The sequence below is a fragment of the Orussus abietinus genome, unplaced genomic scaffold (assembly GCF_000612105.2).
Source record: "Orussus abietinus isolate OABI.00-Male unplaced genomic scaffold, Oabi_2.0 scaffold11, whole genome shotgun sequence".
Lineage (NCBI taxonomy): Eukaryota > Metazoa > Arthropoda > Insecta > Hymenoptera > Orussidae > Orussus > Orussus abietinus.
In genome coordinates, this window is record NW_019396016.1 from 1,543,855 (window position 1) to 1,563,935 (window position 20,081).

General features: G+C 44.8%; 4 protein-coding genes across 6 annotated transcripts in view; 2 read left to right on the top strand and 2 right to left on the bottom strand.

Moving 5' to 3' along the window:
• Nucleotides 1–8,096: 8,096 nt before the first annotated feature.
• On the top strand, nt 8,097–10,134 carry LOC105704050 (something about silencing protein 10). The gene is made up of 4 exons (XM_012432925.2): nt 8,097–8,232; nt 8,458–9,065; nt 9,150–9,829; nt 9,913–10,134. The coding sequence occupies exons 1-4, from the start codon at nt 8,216–8,218 to the stop codon at nt 10,000–10,002; spliced, it is 1,395 nt and encodes a 464-aa protein (XP_012288348.1). The 5' UTR covers nt 8,097–8,215; the 3' UTR covers nt 10,003–10,134.
• Nucleotides 10,135–10,210: 76 nt separating this feature from the next.
• Nucleotides 10,211–11,360, bottom strand: LOC105704051 (10 kDa heat shock protein, mitochondrial). Its single transcript, XM_012432926.2, has 3 exons — nt 11,225–11,360; nt 10,632–10,799; nt 10,211–10,552 (listed from the first exon to the last, which is right to left on the bottom strand). Exons 1-3 carry the CDS (start codon nt 11,225–11,227, stop codon nt 10,409–10,411), a joined length of 315 nt encoding a protein of 104 aa, XP_012288349.1. The 5' UTR covers nt 11,228–11,360; the 3' UTR covers nt 10,211–10,408.
• Nucleotides 11,361–11,476: 116 nt separating this feature from the next.
• Nucleotides 11,477–15,454, top strand: LOC105704048 (60 kDa heat shock protein, mitochondrial-like). The gene is made up of 5 exons (XM_012432924.1): nt 11,477–11,849; nt 12,536–12,947; nt 13,064–13,650; nt 13,767–14,070; nt 14,148–15,454. The coding sequence occupies exons 2-5, from the start codon at nt 12,536–12,538 to the stop codon at nt 14,552–14,554; spliced, it is 1,710 nt and encodes a 569-aa protein (XP_012288347.1). The 5' UTR covers nt 11,477–11,849; the 3' UTR covers nt 14,555–15,454.
• Nucleotides 15,455–15,643: 189 nt separating this feature from the next.
• Nucleotides 15,644–20,081, bottom strand: part of LOC105704047 (microtubule-associated protein futsch) — a 29,185-nt gene continuing 24,747 nt past the window's right edge. For all 3 annotated transcript variants that reach the window (XM_012432923.1, XM_012432922.1, XM_012432921.1), the window contains exon 7: nt 15,644–19,976. In XM_012432923.1, the coding sequence (XP_012288346.1) occupies nt 17,051–19,976 (2,926 nt within the window). In that variant the 3' untranslated portion in view covers nt 15,644–17,050. The remainder of the gene's footprint in view (nt 19,977–20,081) is intronic.

A 20,081-nucleotide genomic window follows, 5' to 3' on the forward strand; every position in this document is an offset into this window, starting at 1 on the left:
AAGCGAATCTACGCACCGCTCTGGACCGCGAAAGGCGTTATTATTGCTGCCCAATTCCAAAATTCCGGAGTCAGCACCGATAGGCCGAAGCTCGGCATCTTGAAACACCTCTCGAAGAATCGTTAACAAAAACGACTCCTCGATCGATCACGGGGTAAACGGGAATTTTCTCCAAGCTAGTCTCCTCCTCGAGATCGACTTTCCAGGTGCAACCTGCCCACGGAATCCTCTAGGTGGACGAGCCGCCGATCGATACTGGGTGCTTTCAAGATCTCTCGCAGCGGGCTTTAAGGATTATCGATTGAGCTTAGGCGCACCGACCTATAATCTGCCCATGAGAAAGAAAGAAAGGGCTCCCTCATGGAACGTATGAGTGCTCTAAATGAAGAGGACACCCTGAGTGATTGTGGTTGCCGCAATCTTGACATTCACCGGAAATCCTTCTCATTCTATGCCGCGCACTTCTGCAAATGCGGACAATCGTCCCGTGCACGTGTAACTCGCATCTGTGCGGTGGGATCGTGGCCACGCGATTGCGGAATCACGCCCCGCCGGAAGTATCAAAGAAGGATCATCTAACGTATAATTATTCGAAACCTTCCGATGCGACAGGTGGCCTCCCAGAGCGATGCCAAATTAATTAACCGTCAACGAATTAAAACAAAACGCAGCAGTCCTACATAACGCGTGTCTCCCAAGGGATGCGGTAAAATTCCCGGCAGAAGTGTCCGCACCAAAGTTTGGTCGGTCTCGCTGTTACGAATTCGTTTCCGCGCGGCTTTGTACGAGTTTGGCGACATCCTATCACGGGCGACAACGCTCCGAGGCTTTAATTAAAAATTCAATTTTTCCAGAACTCACCGGCGACCACTCGTCGCGATACCGGCCGAGCACCGCGGCCTTTTTTATATATAAAAACAAAATACACCAGCCGGTACCACTAATACGAGAAAAAGAGTACTCGCCCGAACAATCGATACCCCTCGCGTCCATTTAATACCGGGGTATCGACGTTTCGTCCGGTTCCCTCGTCGCCGTCAGAAATTCGTCCATAAACGTCCCTTCCGATTCGAAGGCAGGAAACAGTGGAGGACCGAAAGCTAAAACCCATCGAAAGGCTGGACGGCACTCGCCGGCCGCGAATCCGGACATCGAACGTAAAGCGGTAAGAGGGCATGCCGCGCAAACCAAGGCTTGCATTCAAAACAACATAATTCCGAGTGGCGACGCCGAGGGCGAAGCTAGCTTTGACCTTTGTGGCACCGCTTCAAAGTCCGGTGCAGCGATACGCCAGCCAGCATCCGAGTGCTGTCGCGCAACAAAGGCGCCATCTTTATTCGCAAATTCGGGACGTCACCGGCGAAACGTACACCTTCCCAATTTCCCCGGTTAAAATTCATTTTTAATCGATCCTGGACTAAATGGAATATTTGTCACGGTAGCTTTTACAATATTTCGCGTCTAAAGGTCGGTCCGGAGTTTCGGAGGGTATCCACTGCGTATCGGTGAGTTTCCTAAATCGCTTGGGCGAGAGGATCGGCGCACGGCGCATCTCCGGAGAAAAGAGGCCCTTAACACGGCCCAGACTCGTCTGACAAATGACTGGCGTTCCCTCAGAGCCCGGTCCGAGACTTGCAGCAAAACGTCGAGATTGTGCAGCGGGGGCGACTCCGTAGCGACTAAACTAAGGCCCGGCATAACGAAATGCCCCTCGAAATTCTAGGCTTCGGCTGCTGCCGCGGGTCCACCCTCGCTTTTTAACCGCACGAGCAGTGCTAACCTAGCATTTTATAACGCAAGATCTATAGAGTCTAGGCACTAACGTTTAGCGATAATTCTAGGGTTCCTCGCGCGAACCCTCGGGCTGCGCTCGGGATGACTTATGTTTGGATTATGGGCTGCGATGCATTAAACCGAATCGTCGTCGGCGTCGTTACCGCTCTTTCGTTTTTTGCTCCTCAAAAGTGATGGACGCGTCGATGACATCGGTCCCACCGCGATGCCCGATGGCGAGGTCGGGGCTTCTCGCTTCCCTGTCCCTTTCCCAAGTGCGACTTTTCATTTCGTTCGAAAAGCTCTTTAAAAAATGCGGAACACCCCAAAAAAGGATCCAGTTAGATCCACGCGAGGAAATCAATGATCTATTCCAGAGAGATGATTTTTTTTCTGGTACCACCCCGCTAAGGAAGATGCGAGATTTTGCGACGCGACCCGTTCCGAGGGACGGATAAGAGCTCGACAGGCTGCAATAAAGATAATTAGAATTTAATCCGGATATCACGGGAATAACGAGGAAGGTCTCTGGCGGTGATCACCCTGCGGATGACGGTCCAGGATCAGCCAGCCTCCTGGCGCAACCCTGCCGGATGACAAGGTGTGGGCTCAGAGGACAGGTGCTACTGACGCCTTTGATCTCCCCGCGTTACACGCTTTGAAGTATCTCGGACGAATGCGAAAGACGAAAGAGGGAATTATCGAAATGTTCCAACTGGTGCCTTCCTCCCCAGACACCGAGGATGGGCTCCGCAAATGCGATGATTCGGAGGGAAAGACACCCCTCGCGGAATCAATTAATTGGAAATCGACCGGGATTCCGTCGAACGCGAGAGATGGCGATTCGCGACGGTCCGGAATTCGGTATTATTTGGAGAGTGGAGATGGACCAAAGCAAGGGAGACGAGGATAATAAGTGAGCAACGAGTCGGACCCCTTCTAAAATGCGGTACATTAGCCGGCTACATTAGAGGATCCCTGTCTCGGGGTCTGCGGAGCGGGCATGCAAAACCATGATTCCCCACGGGCTTGAAAGCTGTTGACGACAAATCGAGGGTTAAAATGCTATCGGTAAATACTGAACAGCGGGGGAAGGGCGATGTCTATCGTGGGGCACGGGGATTATAGCCCTAATTTGAACCTCCACTCTGACTAGTCGCGGGATCACCGCGACGCATCAGGGCGTACCCTCGTGGTCGAAAAACGAGTCTACGGACATTACTAAAATTCCTAGGCCCTTTTCCCTAGACACTAGAGAGATTCTCTCGAAATCGGTTGCCTAGATGCACCGAAGGATCGCGCGAGAGCAGGTCGGGCGATTTTCTCGAGAGCGAGTCGGGAGTGGTTCAATCGGGACGGTGCAACCTTCAACCGGACATGCAATATTTCATCGTCAGGCAATAATTGATAATGAAATGCCTCTGGTCATCCGGTGGTCGTAATCGGCACATCCCGAGCGGCAATTAGGGCCGCTCGACGGCCGCGAAAGTCGGGGAGAAAAACTCGAAGGCTGTTTCTAAAATCCCCGGTCGACCCGGTTTCTGGTCCCGATTGGCAGGAAACTTCGGCAGGGTCTGCCTACGTGTGGGCAGAAGAGCGGTGGCCAAAGTGAAGGGTTCGCCGAAGAGAGATTAACAGTTCGGGGCAGACTTTCGTGTTTCTCGGATCCTAAAACCGTAGATCACGATAATTGTGAGAACAATGCCTGGCAGACAATTTCACGCTAAGCCATCTTCGAATTCCTGGATGTTCGGAATTCCGACGATCGTCGCGATCGATCATCCCCGATCGTCGTTCCGATGGCGTCGGCCTTGGATGAAAAAAATCGAGATTTACTATTTAATTACGTCAAGTAGGACGGACAATCGTCGACGCCGGATTTCGAGACGCTCGATCGGGATGCTTCCACGCCGAGGAAGAATCCAATTCTCTCCATTGAGAACGGAACGGCCGAGAACGATGACTCCGAAACAAAAACCATCTACCGTATGATAAATAAATTTAAAAAAAAAAATCGCTCCTCCCTTCGACGGGAACTCGACGTCGCCGTAACGACCGGCGCATTTCGCTGTAAAAATTCGGGCAGACGGGGTTAACGGCCCGAATGAATGTAAAACGTCTGGGGTGAAAAAGTGCACGCCACTTTGCGGATGAAGATGCGTCGGCGCATCGGGCCCTCAAAGACATCGAGGTCGTGGGAGAAAGACTGGGGAAAAAACCTGGCGGAGATTTGACCAGGTCTAAATGCAACCCTAAAACTTTGAGCTGACGGCGGAGGAATGTATAATTACGAGACATAAAAGTAACCATCGCCCACTCAAAGCACTTGTTGTGGCGTACCGTTGTAGGTCGTCGCACCTACAACTGCAGGTTCCCATCGATCTCTCCGACTCCAGGATGTTCGGCAATTTTTTAGGGCCGATTACGATGAGTGCCGGGTTCGGTGCTGTAAAAATGTAGCTAATGGCCGCACGAGTGCGTCGACATTCAGGAAGTCCGAGACAAGTAGGATGAAACGCTCGCTGTTCCGAAAACTTCGAGGTATCTAGGGAGTGGGTGGGGTGGTACCTTATGTTTAAGGCTTACCAGTGCCTCTCAACCTTCGACCGGTCCCTTCGGTAAAAAATCCGCAGGCGGCCTCGACGGGTCCACCTCGAGCAAGTCTTTCGTTCTTAAAAATGTTCATAAAATTCATACACATTTGGTACACAAGGCTGTGGCAAAATTATGAATTCCACGTATCAAAAGTGAATATCATAAATTTATGATGGACTTGGAAATAAATTTGTAATTTCGTACCATCATCTTCGAGGTTTGTGAAATTTCGTAGAAAAATGAGGAGAATTATGTATTGAATTTATAACGTCCATTATAAGTGTTATAAAATTAGTATACCGTGCCTGAATAAAGCTTCCGCCAAGGATTCGATGAAAGTCAATATTTTCTTTTTAACCGGGTAACCTAATCGGACGTAACGCGCCAATTAAAGGTAATTCGCGAACATCCATCTCGCGTCAGAAGCGGACTCGTAACTGTCTCGACGGGAAAGTGTCTCCATTAGTGTCACTTCGATGCCTGTAAAAGTCGTTGGCCCCGACTTGCACGAGATTTCCCCAGTCCCCTTAGTACCCGGTATACTTGCACGACTTATGTAACAATAGCGGAGACCATAAAGGCCGTCTCTTACGTGCCCGTAAAGTCTCACCTTGCTAGAAGCGGTTTCGCGAGTGCGCGGAGCTCAGCCGTGAAATTGAAAGCTACGCGTGACCACTCAAATTATAACCATTACAACTGCCATTGAACGCGAAAGACGCCGGGAAGACCGATTCCAATTCGAATTTCAATCTGGAGGTGGCCACCGGCACGTCGCATTTGATATTCAATTTACTCCACGGCTACCATCGACGCGCACCGTTTGATCTCCCGTCTCGTCCAACGCGAATCGAAATAGAAAACGTACAATAGCGTTCCCAAAATTTCGGGCCAAACGAAACTCCGACGTTTCGTCGCCGTCTTCTCGAGGCGCGACTCCGGCCCTCCTTTCCGAACTCTATTTCTGCCGATTTCGGTCTCTAAGCGCTGATAAATTTAAAGGGAGCATTTATCAGGCGGAGCGGGTCGCACAAATCATCGACTCACAGGAAGCAATTTTCAAGGCAACCATCGCCCTGGTCGGTGCTTAAAGCTACGCTTTATCGACTTATTTTCCAGTGCGACTGGGATGCATAATGTACGGCACGGTATGCTAATAGGGCCGCGTCCTCGACTATAATTCAACGATAGTTGCTAGCGTTATAGTCGGCTGATAATCAGTGATATCCAGAGCTCTCGGGTTCCTGCTCCCAGGCCGCGAGAGCCGGGCGATACCAAAACCGATCTCCTGCCCCGCCATCTGTCATTTCGGATTGTTAATACGGTTAGCACGCGCATAACAAATCGGCCGAGGCATTCGTCGTGGCTTAGCGCCGAACGGCCGGGGCGGTAATGCGATTTGGATATATGCGCCGAGTCCTGTGGGATGTCCTATTCGAGCCAGGATCTTCCCTCTTGAGACGAGAACGATATGCATATGTAAATATTGTGACGGACCGTGCCCAATTGCCATAATGCCCTAAATTATTCGAGATACCCAAACCTCCTCCTCGTGGAAACGTACTTTATATGCTTTTACGTATATCGGGATGAAATTTCGGAACGCGAGGATGTAAGAGAGTCCCTCGTTGCGTATGCAGCGAAGAAGCGCGGGTGATGGATAAATCGACCTCACTCGAGATGGGGATTTTGAATAGGTTTTATCCCACGCGTCGTCCCCCTTGCGTTTAGTGGCACCAGGCTGATCCTGTTAACTGGATCAGGAGTCGCAGGGATCGGGGAAAAGAAGGGTTCTCGTTACCAGCGGGAACCGGGTCCGGGTCCTTGGGGACTTGATTCCGGGATGCAGGAAGAATTACCGCAAAGACGGGATTACTCATCGGCTCTGTGTGACTTTCGCATGAACTCGTTTGTCCCGCGCCGCGTCATGCCGGTGCCGAAGGAATATCCTATGAGCACGAGGAAGGCAAACAGATTAATTTTCAAACCGAAAATATTTCTTTGATTCCCGCAAAAGCATCCCGCGTCGGTGAAATAAAAACACCCGTTTCCGCGTGTTTTCGTCCCGACTACCCTTTCTCGAGCGAGGAGGACGGTAGCGGTCCAGATGACTCAATGTCTCCAGTGGTAAAAGAAAGCGGAAAAAAAAAATAAAAGAAGAGGAGGAATACCTTTTGCGACGACGCGCCTTAACCGCGGAGACGCAACACCTCGCTGAGCAGGAGAACGATTTCGGTATTCCGAGGACTATAATTGGTAGCTGATTGGTCCCCGGTGCCGCTTGACTTAACCCATTTCCCGGTATCTTTACCATCGCTTATTCCACAATCTCTGTCCCAAAAATCCATTGGCAGACCTCAAATGCCAGTGCTTCGGTTGCGCGTCATTTTGCCAGAACGCCTTCATTCGCATCGCGGCTGGACCGAATGCACCTTTTTCTCTCATTACAGATAACGGCGGGCGGATGTTCTCCACCATTGGGGACAAGAGTTGAGGGCCAATTTTTCGTGTCGTTGAACCTCGATCGTTTCTTCCCTCTCCGTATGAATTACCAAAAACGTCCGAAGCTTAAGCGCCATCCCATCGAGAGACTTAAAATTTTACGTTTTTCAAAATAAGATGCTCTTCGGTTTCCATCGGGAATTAATTGCAAATCGATAAACAAACCCGATCGCGTCGCGGTCGGAGGGTCGAGTTCGAGTCGCGACGGGACCTCCGCATTTTGGAGTTCACACAAAACAAAATGGCGCATTAACGTACCGAATACCTTCTGTAATGCTGTTTTCCACTTGCAAATAAGACGCCGCTTCCCCTTGGTACGGCCGAGCTTTCACCGTCGGACTAATGATTTGCAAACATCACCCCTCGACTCGGTTCCGCTCATTACAAAGTTTTTGCCGAGCGTGTTACGCGTGAACAAGGCAGACATCTTGAAGAAGCTTAAGAGGGGTGGTTTTCCTAAAGTTTCTGTTAACAAAGAGGAGATTCCTTCCGTGGAGAAGTCCTCTTTCCGACGAGCTGATCTCCCAGTTCTCGTCCAGAGTATTGCCCCTACGTTCTCCACGTTTTGCGATCATGGGATTCCAGATTTTTACCTTCTACCGTGTGCTCCTAAAATGCCCCGTGCAGTCGTAAATGTTTACTCCCATCGCACGCTTAGGTAAATTGCTGACCATAGTTTAAATTCTTACGAAGTGAAACGGGATGAAATATACATAGTCGATTCACTTACTTGTTTAATCCCCTGCGTTGAGTCTCAGCCATCTTGGATTGTCCTTCGTTGGAGGTATCTCAAAATGTCTCGCGTCGCGTTACGTAGTAATCTGTCCAACGGCTTTCTGGTGACGGTTGGAATTGTTTCATCAGCGCCCTCTGTAGTGGCTTGTTGGTCACCGCAATTGGAACCAACATGCACCGGAACTATATTTGCAAAAATATCAAAGAGTTATCGGCAGTAGATCAAGAGGTGGATGGAAGTTCAGTCGATACTATTCTCGGATGATAATATGGCACCGATCCGCGAACTAGCTGCGAAGTTGAATTTAATTAAGACTAACATAAGTTTCTCCTTAACTAAATGAATATCCTGGATTTCTTCCCTTAATTTAGGTTTGCGGCTTGAATAAAAAGAAAGCGAAAAAATTTTCAAATTTTATAGGTAACGTTTGAAACTGGCGTGGAACGAGGAATGTTCATACTACACGTGGATCAGTTTCACTGGGAGGCCGCTAGGGTGATTGTGCAGTGAAGCGTCATTCCAATTTTTTTTTTTTTACGTAAAATTCTTAAGGGAAGTCAAAGGTACAGGCACACGTGTTCTGATTGAATTCTAGTATTTTTCACGTATAAAATGAAGAGAAAAAGACGGTAAGAAATTTAAAAAAATATTGACACTTTGAAAATAGCTTTGAACACGTAACAAAGAAATAGTGGGTCGTCATACGGGAAGATCCATTTATACCATAATAAGGCTATGTTAACAAAACCTGTTAATTCTTATGGGACTTGAAATTGTAACCTGGTTATTAATACATTTAACGAAGTGATGAACTTAAGATCATTTTTTAATTGTTTACTTTTCCTCTGTTTTAGATCTGTTGTTAAAGAAACAACTATTGATGATATGGATGACGAAAGCTTGGACGATTTAAATTATTCAACCGATGAGTACACAAAAGAGGAAGACCGGGCTATAGAAAATGTGCGAAGGAAAAGAGTATCTGAAATTGTTGATAGCGAAGATGAAGTTTACGGGTTCCAAAATGAACATTCTGAAACTGAAGATGCCATTGAAGAAGAGGAAGAGGACGAAAACAATGAGTCCTCCATGGGGTCTGACATCGAGGGATTAGAAAAGGATGACTACTTGCCGGATGAAAGAGCATGGGGACAGAAAAAGCGATCTTATTTCTCTACAGATTATGTAGACCCAGATTATGCCACATTAAGCCAGAAAGACATAGCCATTGCCGAGATGGAGGAAGCAGAAGCAAGGAATATTCAAAAAAGGCTAGCGGAACAGTTAGATGAGGCAGATTTTGGGTTTGACTTAATTCAGACTAAAAGTAATGAAACGGAAACTAAAGAAGGAGGTGAACAAATCGTAAAAACAGATTTAAGTAAATTAAGTAAGAGACAAAAACAAGAATTGATGTACAATGAAAGCCCAGAATTTTTAACCCTTGTTCAAGATTTTAAGGGTAGGTGAAATGATAGTTTTTTTTTAAAGCTTATTAATAGTTCCACGATATTAAAATAAATTATGTAATAACATTTTTTCACAGCTCGTTTAACAGAAGCCAATAACATCTTAGGTCCATTTTTGAAGTTGATGAAAGATGAAAAATATCCGCATTGTCAAGCAGTCACTTTCATACGAACAAAATATGAACTTGTACTCAATTATTGCGTTAACGTTGCATTTTACTTAATGCTTAAAGCAAAAAGAATTTCAAGTGCTTCTCATCCTGTTATTAAGCGGCTGGCACAATATCATCAACTAATTAATCAACTGGAATCTGGTCAAGGAGATTTGTTGAGTCGTGTTGAGGAGATATTACATGCCAAATGCGAAGGTTTTAAATTATTCAATGTCGCAGATAATTGTGATGTATTAAGAAAGAAATCAAAAAGGGTTTCTAATTCTCTGGATGGCAAACCAGAAGATGTTAGAGTGGAAAGTAAAAATATTAGGAAAAGGAAATCTGAATCTGTATTAAATGAAGAAATTACTATAAAGCAAAAAATACTTGAACAAAATGATTCAAATGACGGAAATAGTGATGTAGATGATGAAAATATGGAGCAATGTATGACTGTTGATACAATTGAGGAAAAGAGAGCCATCACATATCAAATTGCAAAAAATAAAGGATTAACACCATACCGAAATAAAGAAAAGCGCAATCCAAGAGTGAAGCATAGAAACAAATATCGTAAGGCAAAGATTCGTAGGAAGGGAGCGGTAAGAACTAAAGTGATACCTAATACACGTTTCTGTGCATATTTAAAATGGACATCATACCAATTTCTTTTTTTGATTTTCAGGTTAGAGAAATAAGAACAGGAATTAATCGTTACGCAGGAGAAATATCTGGCATTAAAGCAAGTGTCAAAAAGAGCATTAAATTGAAATGATTTTTTTTCTTAATAATTAAACTGACCTACTCTATGCTCTATCCTGCTGTACCCTGCCCTATTGCATAATTGTATATATAAATATATGCATAATTTTGCAGTTGTGTAATCAATAAAAATATTGAATTGAAACATTTTGCTATTACTGTAGCAATTAGTATATAGACCTACAAACAAAATCACATCACAGTAAATAAGTTAATTCAAATTAAGTATGAAACTAATTTCTATTTTCTAATCAACTTATAAAGAAATGACAACTTTATTGAAATAACAAATAAATGTCTCAGATAATCACTGTTGAGGCATAGCTTCTACAATGTCATCCAATTCTTATATCTAACGTTTCATTGGTTGAACGCTTGTTTTTATTATCAGTATGAATTTAATATAATCAATGAAACCTTTAAGACTCCAACTTAGCTAAGATGTCAGCTTCACGAAACAAATGAAACTCTTTGTTTTCTTCAAGTTCTACTTTTGTGCCTCCATATTCTGGCAATAGGACCATATCTCCAACTTTGATGCTTAAAGGAACGTGATCTCCTTTCTGTAAAGAATATTTAAATTCATATATTAATATTTTAAACAATCAAATATCAATGGAGTAAAAAGCAATTAGCACGTACGTCATTTCTTGAGCCAGGACCAACAGCAACGACAGTCCCTCTGAGGACTTTTGCTTGTGCCTTCTCGGGTAGTACAATACCACCCTTCGTTTTAGTAATCGCTTCCGCTCTTTGTATTAGGACTCTGTCAAACAAGGGAATTAGTCTTTTTGCTGCTGCTGCTGCCGCCTGCAAATAATTACAGACAATAAGTAAAATGCACATTACACCAAAAATAATAATTTATGTATAAGAGCAAAGACCTTAAATACATAATTATTAACTTTACAACAATAAAGTTGGCTTTAATTATTCCATTCCATCCAATAAATGCATAAAACATATACACATTATAAATACGTGCAAAATGGAGTTCATTGATTCTCCTGATAAAACTGACATACAAATTCTTAACATATATCCACTGTCTGTTAAATTACACGCGACTTAATAAAATCACATTCCATGAAATCAATCTTTTTACGGAGTTGGCGATACCAGCATGACGAAACTTAACCTCAATCTCAAACTAAATGTTTCATCGTAACAGGCAAATAAAAGTAATCGTCTGCATTTTTCATTAAACAGTGCAATAATCTTAATTCATAACGTACCATTTTTATGTTATATGGTCTTTCAGAGATCCCACGTTTTGAACTTTAGCCGGCAACCACACTTCTCTTTGTCGATGTCGAAATGGGCAGCCCTTTGCTTTTCTCGAAGATTCCACGAGTTCTCCCTCTCCCAGCGAAGCCCCCACTCTTTCGGCCTTCAGTATATACCATCGGGGATCAGTCGTTACGTAACAAGAATACTACGAGAATTTCCGACAGAGTACGCCATCTGTCCACTATTCCTGCACATTCTAGAAACACGCAACCCTTTCTGAATATTGCAGAATCACTGAAAATTAAACAGAATACGCGAGAGTTCCAGCAAGCTTCATTGAGACTCAAACGCGGAAAACGGGTTTTCAGTGATCGCTTGCTACATTGCATCCAATTTACACGATTTTCCTCGAATTCTCGGAAGTGACCGGTAAGGTTAAGTTGGGTGTGGTGCGCTCGCGCGGAAATAGGGGAAGTGACCACGTGACTTCTCCAACTCCGGCTTGCTTCAGCCTGGGTCGTATCTTTTCATTCCGCGTGCGGTATAACGTGCAGTTCGGAGGAGACCCGACCGATTCATTTTCGGTTTCCTACAAAAACCGCTTCTCATTGCTCATAAAAAAGTGTAAAGGTAAGAATTGGTAATGATTTAATATAAAGAAATTGTCTGGCATCTACATAAGAAAACGTGCGAGATACGGCGTGGACTTTTAACCGGCCGGTCGTACATTTATTTGCAACTTACCTCGATTCTTCTATTAAAATAAAAGTAGGCAGTTTATCATATTGAGTCGAAAATGTTTGAAAATGCATATTGAATATTAACTATCGTTGTGGGTGATTTTGTTTTCTCGACGATTCGCTACGTTGAGCACGCGGTGGTTTACATAACCATGTTCCTCGGATTTGCTCCATACACGCAGAATAATTAATTCGATCCTAAGTGTAAATGATCTTTGTAGATTTTCGACTTTCAAGTTGAATGTTGCTTCTCCCTTCATTTTTAGAAAACTATACAATTAATAGGGACTAAATTCTTGGATTTGCTTGCGAGGTGTAGAAATGTGTGCACCTCCGTTTCAAGAATTATACAGTTACTATGCTAAAATTCTCCTTGATTTGGTTTATCAATGTAATCTTCGTGTCTTCGATCTGTACTCGATTTCTTTTACATGCTTTCTCAGACACCTCATAATTGCTGGACAATCTTCTCCTGCATGTGTGAAACAAAGCTGAATCACATGCTTAAGAATCGGCAATCTTTCAATTGTTTAGAATACTTGATGTAATCTCCTTATGTTGTTTCGGATATTTCAGATGTTCAGATTACCTACTATTCTGCGTGGGGTTGCCCTGCGGCAAATGCAATTTCGCACTTATGCAAAAGATGTACGTTTTGGACCCGAAGTACGCGCCTTGATGCTGCAGGGTGTGGACATCCTGGCAGATGCTGTCGCTGTCACAATGGGCCCAAAAGGTCGTAATGTCATATTGGAGCAAAGTTGGGGTAGTCCAAAAATAACAAAAGATGGAGTTACAGTTGCTAAAAGTGTTGAATTAAAAGACAAGTTTCAAAATATTGGAGCCAAATTGGTTCAAGATGTCGCTAATAACACTAACGAAGAAGCTGGGGATGGTACGACGACGGCTACGGTTTTAGCTAGAGCCATTGCTAAAGAAGGTTTTGAAAAAATTAGCAAAGGTGCCAATCCCGTTGAAATTAGAAGAGGTTAGTTTTTAAATCTGAACATAGTTTTTATTTATATATTCATATCAATTACCAAGGTATTTTATAGGTAATGTAACGTTTGTGCGATAATCATTTGTCATGTACACACATTTTAGGTGTCATGTTGGCAGTCGATAAAATTAAAGATGAGCTGAAAAAATTGAGTAAGCCAGTTACTACGCCTGAAGAAATTGCACAGGTTGCTACAATTTCAGCTAATGGCGATATATCTATTGGTAATCTTATATCCGATGCTATGAAAAAAGTAGGAAAAGAAGGTGTGATTACGGTAAAAGATGGGAAAACCCTCAACGACGAGTTGGAAGTAATCGAGGGAATGAAATTTGACCGTGGCTACATTTCTCCATACTTCATCAATTCCAGTAAAGGAGCCAAAGTTGAATTCCAGGATGCATTGCTTTTATTTAGCGAAAAGAAGATCTCATCGGTGCAAAGCATAATTCCTGCTTTGGAATTAGCTAATTCACAACGCAAACCACTCGTCATTATTGCCGAAGATATCGATGGAGAAGCTCTGTCGACTTTAGTGGTAAACCGACTAAAGATCGGACTGCAAGTGGCAGCAGTTAAGGCACCTGGCTTTGGCGATAATCGTAAAGCCACTCTCCAAGATATGGCTATCTCTACTGGGGGAATCGTGTTCGGTGATGAAGCCAATTTAGTTAAGTTGGAGGACATTCAGGTAAGGCATAATTATTTTACGATCTATTTATACTTTTCTAAATACAGCGATATGTAAATAATTTCATGTCATTGCAATGGTACAACTAGAGTTATCTTATGTAACACCATTTTCAGCCAAGTGATTTAGGCCAAGTTGGTGAGGTAGTCATTACAAAAGATGACACGCTTTTCCTGAAAGGGAAAGGCAATAAAAGTGACATCGATAGGAGAGCCGAACAAATTAGAGATCAGATCGCTAATACTACGTCCGACTACGAGAAGGAAAAGCTGCAAGAGCGTCTTGCAAGGCTCGCATCAGGAGTAGCTGTCCTCAGGGTAGGTGGAAGCAGCGAAGTAGAAGTGAACGAAAAGAAGGATCGTGTACACGATGCCTTAAATGCTACCCGAGCTGCGGTCGAGGAGGGAATTGTACCCGGTGGTGAGTACACTTTGTGCAATGCATTACAAATAATCTAAGTGGAATTATTTATTAAAGTAAGAAATCTGTCATAACAGGTGGAATTGCGCTTTTGCGATGCGCGCCAGCCTTGAAGACCCTGAAGGTGGAGAACAACGATCAAGAAATAGGAATCAAAATTGTAGCCGATGCATTGCGCATGCCGTGCTTACAAATCGCACAAAATGCTGGAGTCGATGCCAGCGTCGTAGTTGCCAAAGTTTGCGAAGGCACGCTTGGTTACGATGCGCTAAATGACGAGTACGTGGACATGATCGAAAAGGGGATTATCGATCCGACCAAAGTCGTTCGTACAGCTTTGACCGATGCAGCGGGCGTTGCTTCTCTGCTGACGACTGCAGAGGCCGTTGTAACGGAATTACCCAAAGAAGAACCAGCAATGCCAATGGGTGCAATGGGCGGTGGTATGGGTGGAATGGGCGGAATGGGCGGAATGGGCATGTAACGGAGTCTCTCTAAGTTTCCGTTCAAAGACTGAATATTGTTCGAGCTGTTCATTGCAGTTGAATTTGTAATTTACAAAACCTGATTGAACCCTGAGGTTTTGTACAGGTTATCCGGTGACATAAAGCCTTTAATGTGCGTATCTACGATTGAAGATCAAATGGCAGTAGTACTGTAAATGCCAGATCCAATTCAATGTGCATAAGTTGAGCACTTGGTTATTTCTTTGCACAAGCGAAATATTGTCGGTGGTATTGTAAATGACCCTACTTTTGTTAGAGTACATTTATGAGTCTGTATCGTACTAATAATATCTGCAACATATTCCCACTAAGCAAACGACATGATATTGGAAGACGTTATCCAATGGATAAACTGTGCATTTATAAAATACCTAGTTTGTACCGTACCTATCTAGTTTTTCGCCGGCCCAGCAGATGTTTTTCCTCCGTGGATATTTTGCCATAACGTTAAAACTCGAGTTGCCATACTTTTTGCTATCACTAGTCCTGCAGGACGTAATCAGCGTTATATTATCATAACTTTCAATAATGTGAATCATTTGTGAAATTGAGATACGGATGCGTTGCTACCTCCATTGTCTTTATGGTTAGAGTCAATAAATTTCGAAATTCCATTGTAGTCGATGGTACCGAGGATACCACAGCACCGAGTTTTTGCGTGTAAGGAGCAAGCCCCACAAAAACTACCGTAAGCTGGGCATGAACGATCCTTCACCCGCCGAATGTACGAGAGGTTCCATTAATCATATAAGTGTACAAACGTTATTGTATGCTAGGTACTATGATAGGGTAACTCGAGTTCTCGGTTACTGACTTTTTAATCACTAGTGTTTATTTTCCACGTTTAGTTAAAATAAACATTCATATAATTGATTTAATTTCATTTATCCATTATCGATACCTACCTCGTTAAACGATGTACATTAGCGGATTGTCTGCTAGATAGAGATGTACCCAGGGACAGCGAGATAACCTTTTCGCTGCTTCCGTGACCGCTTCAAAAGCATTAGCTTTTCTATTCGTTATTCCATTCGGGGAGAAGAAAAGCGAAATTAAATCAATGAGTATTTCTTTAGTCATATTTATTTTCCTTTGCAATGCTTATATTACAAAACATACTTTTCCAGACACATTGAAAATATGCTCTATTTACACTGGATGTACCTATAGTTTTGTGCTAACATCTCAACTTTACAGGAATATAATATTAATAGCTATTCTTTTCTCATTATAGGCTTTTGCATGGTATGTAATAATATTAATATATAATAATATGGCTATGGCAGTACCTTTACAATAAAGTCAATAACCGTTTACCGTTACGTTATGCGTAGAACTGTGAAAGTCCGCGTGAAAACTGTATTCTCCCCACGAGTACCCACAGTTATTTATACGATGGAAACGTATCGGTACTCCGCGCGTAATATTCTTAATTAGGGTTTTCGTAAGTTACGCGTCTTGTACCTATGTGTACGTGTGTACATGCGTATGTATGCAAGTATGTAAGACGTAACCCGGCGTCTGATGCCACAGTGAGATCTATCAGTCGACGAACATACGAAAATGCATGATTCGATCGCGCAAATCGGCATATTTACGATACATAAGCACCTGCCTCCGGTTATTACAAATCGCTCGGAGGTCATACCGATCGATAGGTGTATATACACACATGCCTATCGACATATTATTGGAAATGAAATTCTTCCTCGGGCTTCCCACTAATGAACCTGCGATATGTAGGTATACTTCTTCACGAAAAGCCTGGCCAAAGCGCTACTCTCGATTGGACCCCTGTTACATATCGTCCATGAAATAACCCACGCGAAACCTATCGTTGCATCTCCCCTTTTCTTCCTGCTTTTTCTTTTATTTTCTTTCTTTTCCACATTTCCAGGCGAAACCGACTCGAGCTAAACCGTTGGGAAAGGTTTTCTGTATTGTCTAAGTATCCTCTCGTCTCGTCCCTTCGACTACACCGTACACTCATCGTCAGTCTAAATTATATTATATTACCTAATATTTATACGATCCTATGATATAATGGACGCGGCGGGAGGGAAGATAACGGGGATATCTCAACCTAAGGTTCAAAGTCCAATGGTACAAGGCTAAGCTGCTGTTTTACATACAAGGCGACAGCTTTTCCCGTACCGCTCTGCGCACGCGAGCCTCTCGTTACCCACGGGGACGCGATCTCGACCGATCGCGAATCGTTGCCACCTCGTTTACCCGATTCTTTACCGTATCCGTATTTAAATCGTTCTTCCAGAGAACGAACGGCTCGTCGAGCATCCGCGTTACCCCTAAGCGTTATCTCTTCCACCACGTGCGGCTGAAATCGGGTTCTCGAGACACGTCCTCTCCGTGCTCCTTTTTTTTGTCAGCTGCTCCGAATGCTCGCCCCGATACTATATCGATTAATCGGGCCCCTTTCGTTTCTTTCATTAATGGACCTAATCGTGAAACACGTATCAAGACGTGCTGTTGCGGTGCTTCTTACTTTTGGCTTTACCTGGGTCGAATTCGTCCTCGCTTCTTCTTCTCTTCTCCTTCAGCTGCTTCTCCATCGCGAGCATCGTGATCATTTTTTTATGCGAGTCCCCCACGATCCATCCGTGCTGTTCCTGGTGGTCGTCCTCTTCCTCTTCGACGATAGGAGTCGAATCCACGGTTTCGTCTTCGTCGCTCGAGCTGGACCAATAGTACAGCTGATTAGCCGCGGTTCTCTTCCGCCGGCCAATGGCGACTCCCACTCCTTCCTCGACTTTGTTCCACGACTTGGTTGTTCTTAATTCCTCGTCGGCGGAGTCCCTTTTTGCGCTGGACGACCTCCTCTCCTTGGGATCCTTGCTCGTCGACGTGCTAGACCTATTTTTCGACCTCTCCCCGTTCATGCTCTTGCCGCTTTTACTACCATTCGTGCCCTTTCCATCGGTTCTCGTGTTCTTCTTTGGTTTCGGAGTCACTTTCGGCGTCCTCGACTGCTTCCCTGAAGATTCTTCCTCGACGTCGTCTCGCGTACTTTTTCCAAGCGGCTTGTCGACGACGTCGTTGCCTTCGTTAGAATTTTTGTCCCCTTCTTCGGGCACGTCTTCCGACTCCCCGTAAAATTTCTTCTCCTTCTGCTTTGGCTTCCTCTTCTGGGCTGATTTGTCAGTTTTTTTCCCTGCGTGGGCTCCTTTCGTCTCCGTTTGAGGTTTGTCCACGTAGTCCTTGTCCGAGTCTTGATCGTCTCTCGCCTCGATCTCCTTTTTCTTCTCCACCTCTCGGAGGATCTCTTCTTCGATCGCCTTTTGCTCCTTGGCGATCATCTGCTCGTGTTTCTTCTCGATGTACCGTTCTTTCCTCTTCTCTTTCGATTCTCGTTTCGGTCGCCGGACCTTGTGCTCGGTATCCGACCGATCTCCGCTTTTCCTGTACGGAACTCTCACGTATAATTCGTCGTCCGAGCTGCTAAATTCTGCCAAAAGTCCTTGCTTGCCTATTGCACACTTCCTTTGCCTTCTGGTTGGCTGGAAGTCCAGGAGAATCCGCTCCTGCTCTTCCTGGAGCTTCTTCAACTCTTGCTGCTGTTGCTTCCTTTTTTTCGATTCCTGCACTTTTCTGCTCAGGAACACGTGCAGCGGGAGATTTTCGGAATCGTTCTTCGGTTTCTCGTTACTGGTCAGTTTTTCGGGTAGATCGAGGAGGTCGTCGTCGCGATCTTCGTTGAGATCCGCGACGTCTTTCTCGATCTTCTCAAACGAATTCGAAGTCTCGTTAATAGCTTCCATGACCGAATCGGGTCGCCCTACGACGAGAACTAAAGAATTATTTTTTTCCTCGTCGTTCGGCTCCTCCCTAGAGAGACCCTCGGAATGATCAAGAATATCCAGGGCCTTTTCGAGAGGAATTAATTCCTCTTCTTGCAAATATTTCTCCTTCGATTCCGCAACCGTTCCGAACAGTTCCCGACTATTCGGGCTCTCAGCCCTCGTTTCCTCGGTATTTTTCTTATCCTCCAAAATATTATCCTCTGGGTCGGATTCGGCCGCGGAACTGTCCTCTCTGTACAGATCGTCCAATTCGAAGGATCTGTCGTACTGAGTTTCGGTCTCCTCGTCGCTATTTCTCTGTTCTTCGCTCTCCTTCCTTTCGTCGATGATAAGCGGCCGATCAGAAATTTCCGATTCTGACTTTTTGGCATCGGAGTCCTTCCTCTTCCCCAAGTATTCCCGGTCATCGTGCGTTACCTCCAAATCTCCGATACTCTCTACGTCGCATTTATTACCCATCTCTTCAGGCATTTCTTCGCGAATTTCATTTCCTTCCCTTTCGCGCCCCTCCGGGGCGTTCCGTGAAACGCACTTTATCTCCAATTCCCTTCTCGAGGTGTACTCCACGTCCTCGTCTTCGAATTCGCTTTCGGAGGAAGTGGACAGCTCGGCGAAGAGATTTTGCTTCCCCTTGGAGCAAGATCTCTGGCTCTTCGAGATGCCGACGCCGATGTCCTCTGTCTTTGCTGCAGTTCTAAATTCATCGGAACTGTCGTCCTCGTACCAAGCGTTCCTCGACTTCTTCTTCGAGTTCCGGTTCCGTTTCTTCAGCTTGGAGTGTTTGCTCGTTCTCGGCTCGACGGATCTCTTCACCTTTTGCTTCCTCTCGACGAAATTGTCCATTGGTCCCGTCACTTCCTGCTGCTGCTTCTCTTCACTTTGGAAGGACTTCAACGCGCCCTTCGTCTTCGGGGCGTATTTTTCCATTTCTTTGAACTTCCTGTCTATTATAGTCTCCAGTCTCCTGCCTAGAACATCGCTCGACCGGCCATTTTCCAAAGTATCGCCGATGGTCTTCGACATGCCATCGGACATGTCGATTTGCCCTTCCTTCAGGGAATCGAGGTCGCAGCTTTTATCCATTTTGCTCCTGTAGGACAGTACCGGTCCAAGCTGGACCTCCGCTTGACTTTCGTCGTCGTCGAAGTCGTAGACATCTTTGACTCTGTCCGCCTGAGGCTCGACCCTTTTTTCGAAGCACTCCCTTCTCTTTTTCTTCTCCGCTAATCCGCCGTGTTGGTTCCTTCGCACCAGAGGAAAGTCCTGACGTTTATGCGTCTTTTTGGTCTTCCTTTGATGTTGATTGGTCAGCTCCTTAAGGGCCGCCCCAGATTTGCATTTCTCGACCTGCCTCCTTTCGTTCATTTCTTTCTTCTTCTCGAAAAGTTCCTTTATCGGGTTTCGAGATTTCTTAGGCGGCTGTTCCTTCACGGAATTGGAATCAGGCCCGGCATTCAAAACAGGATCTATTTCCGCAGTGGCACATCTAATAGCGGATATACTGTGCGGAACCTCCGTGTTCGTAGACGACGGTGCCCGTGCACAGGCGAGCTCGGCGAGGACCTTCATCGGAGTCGAGCCACTGAAAGCGACGGCGACTTTTATTATCGATTCTAATACTATATCTCGACTCTTCCCATTCACAAATAAGCGTAACATTAGCCAAGAGTGAAGCCCATTTCACGGT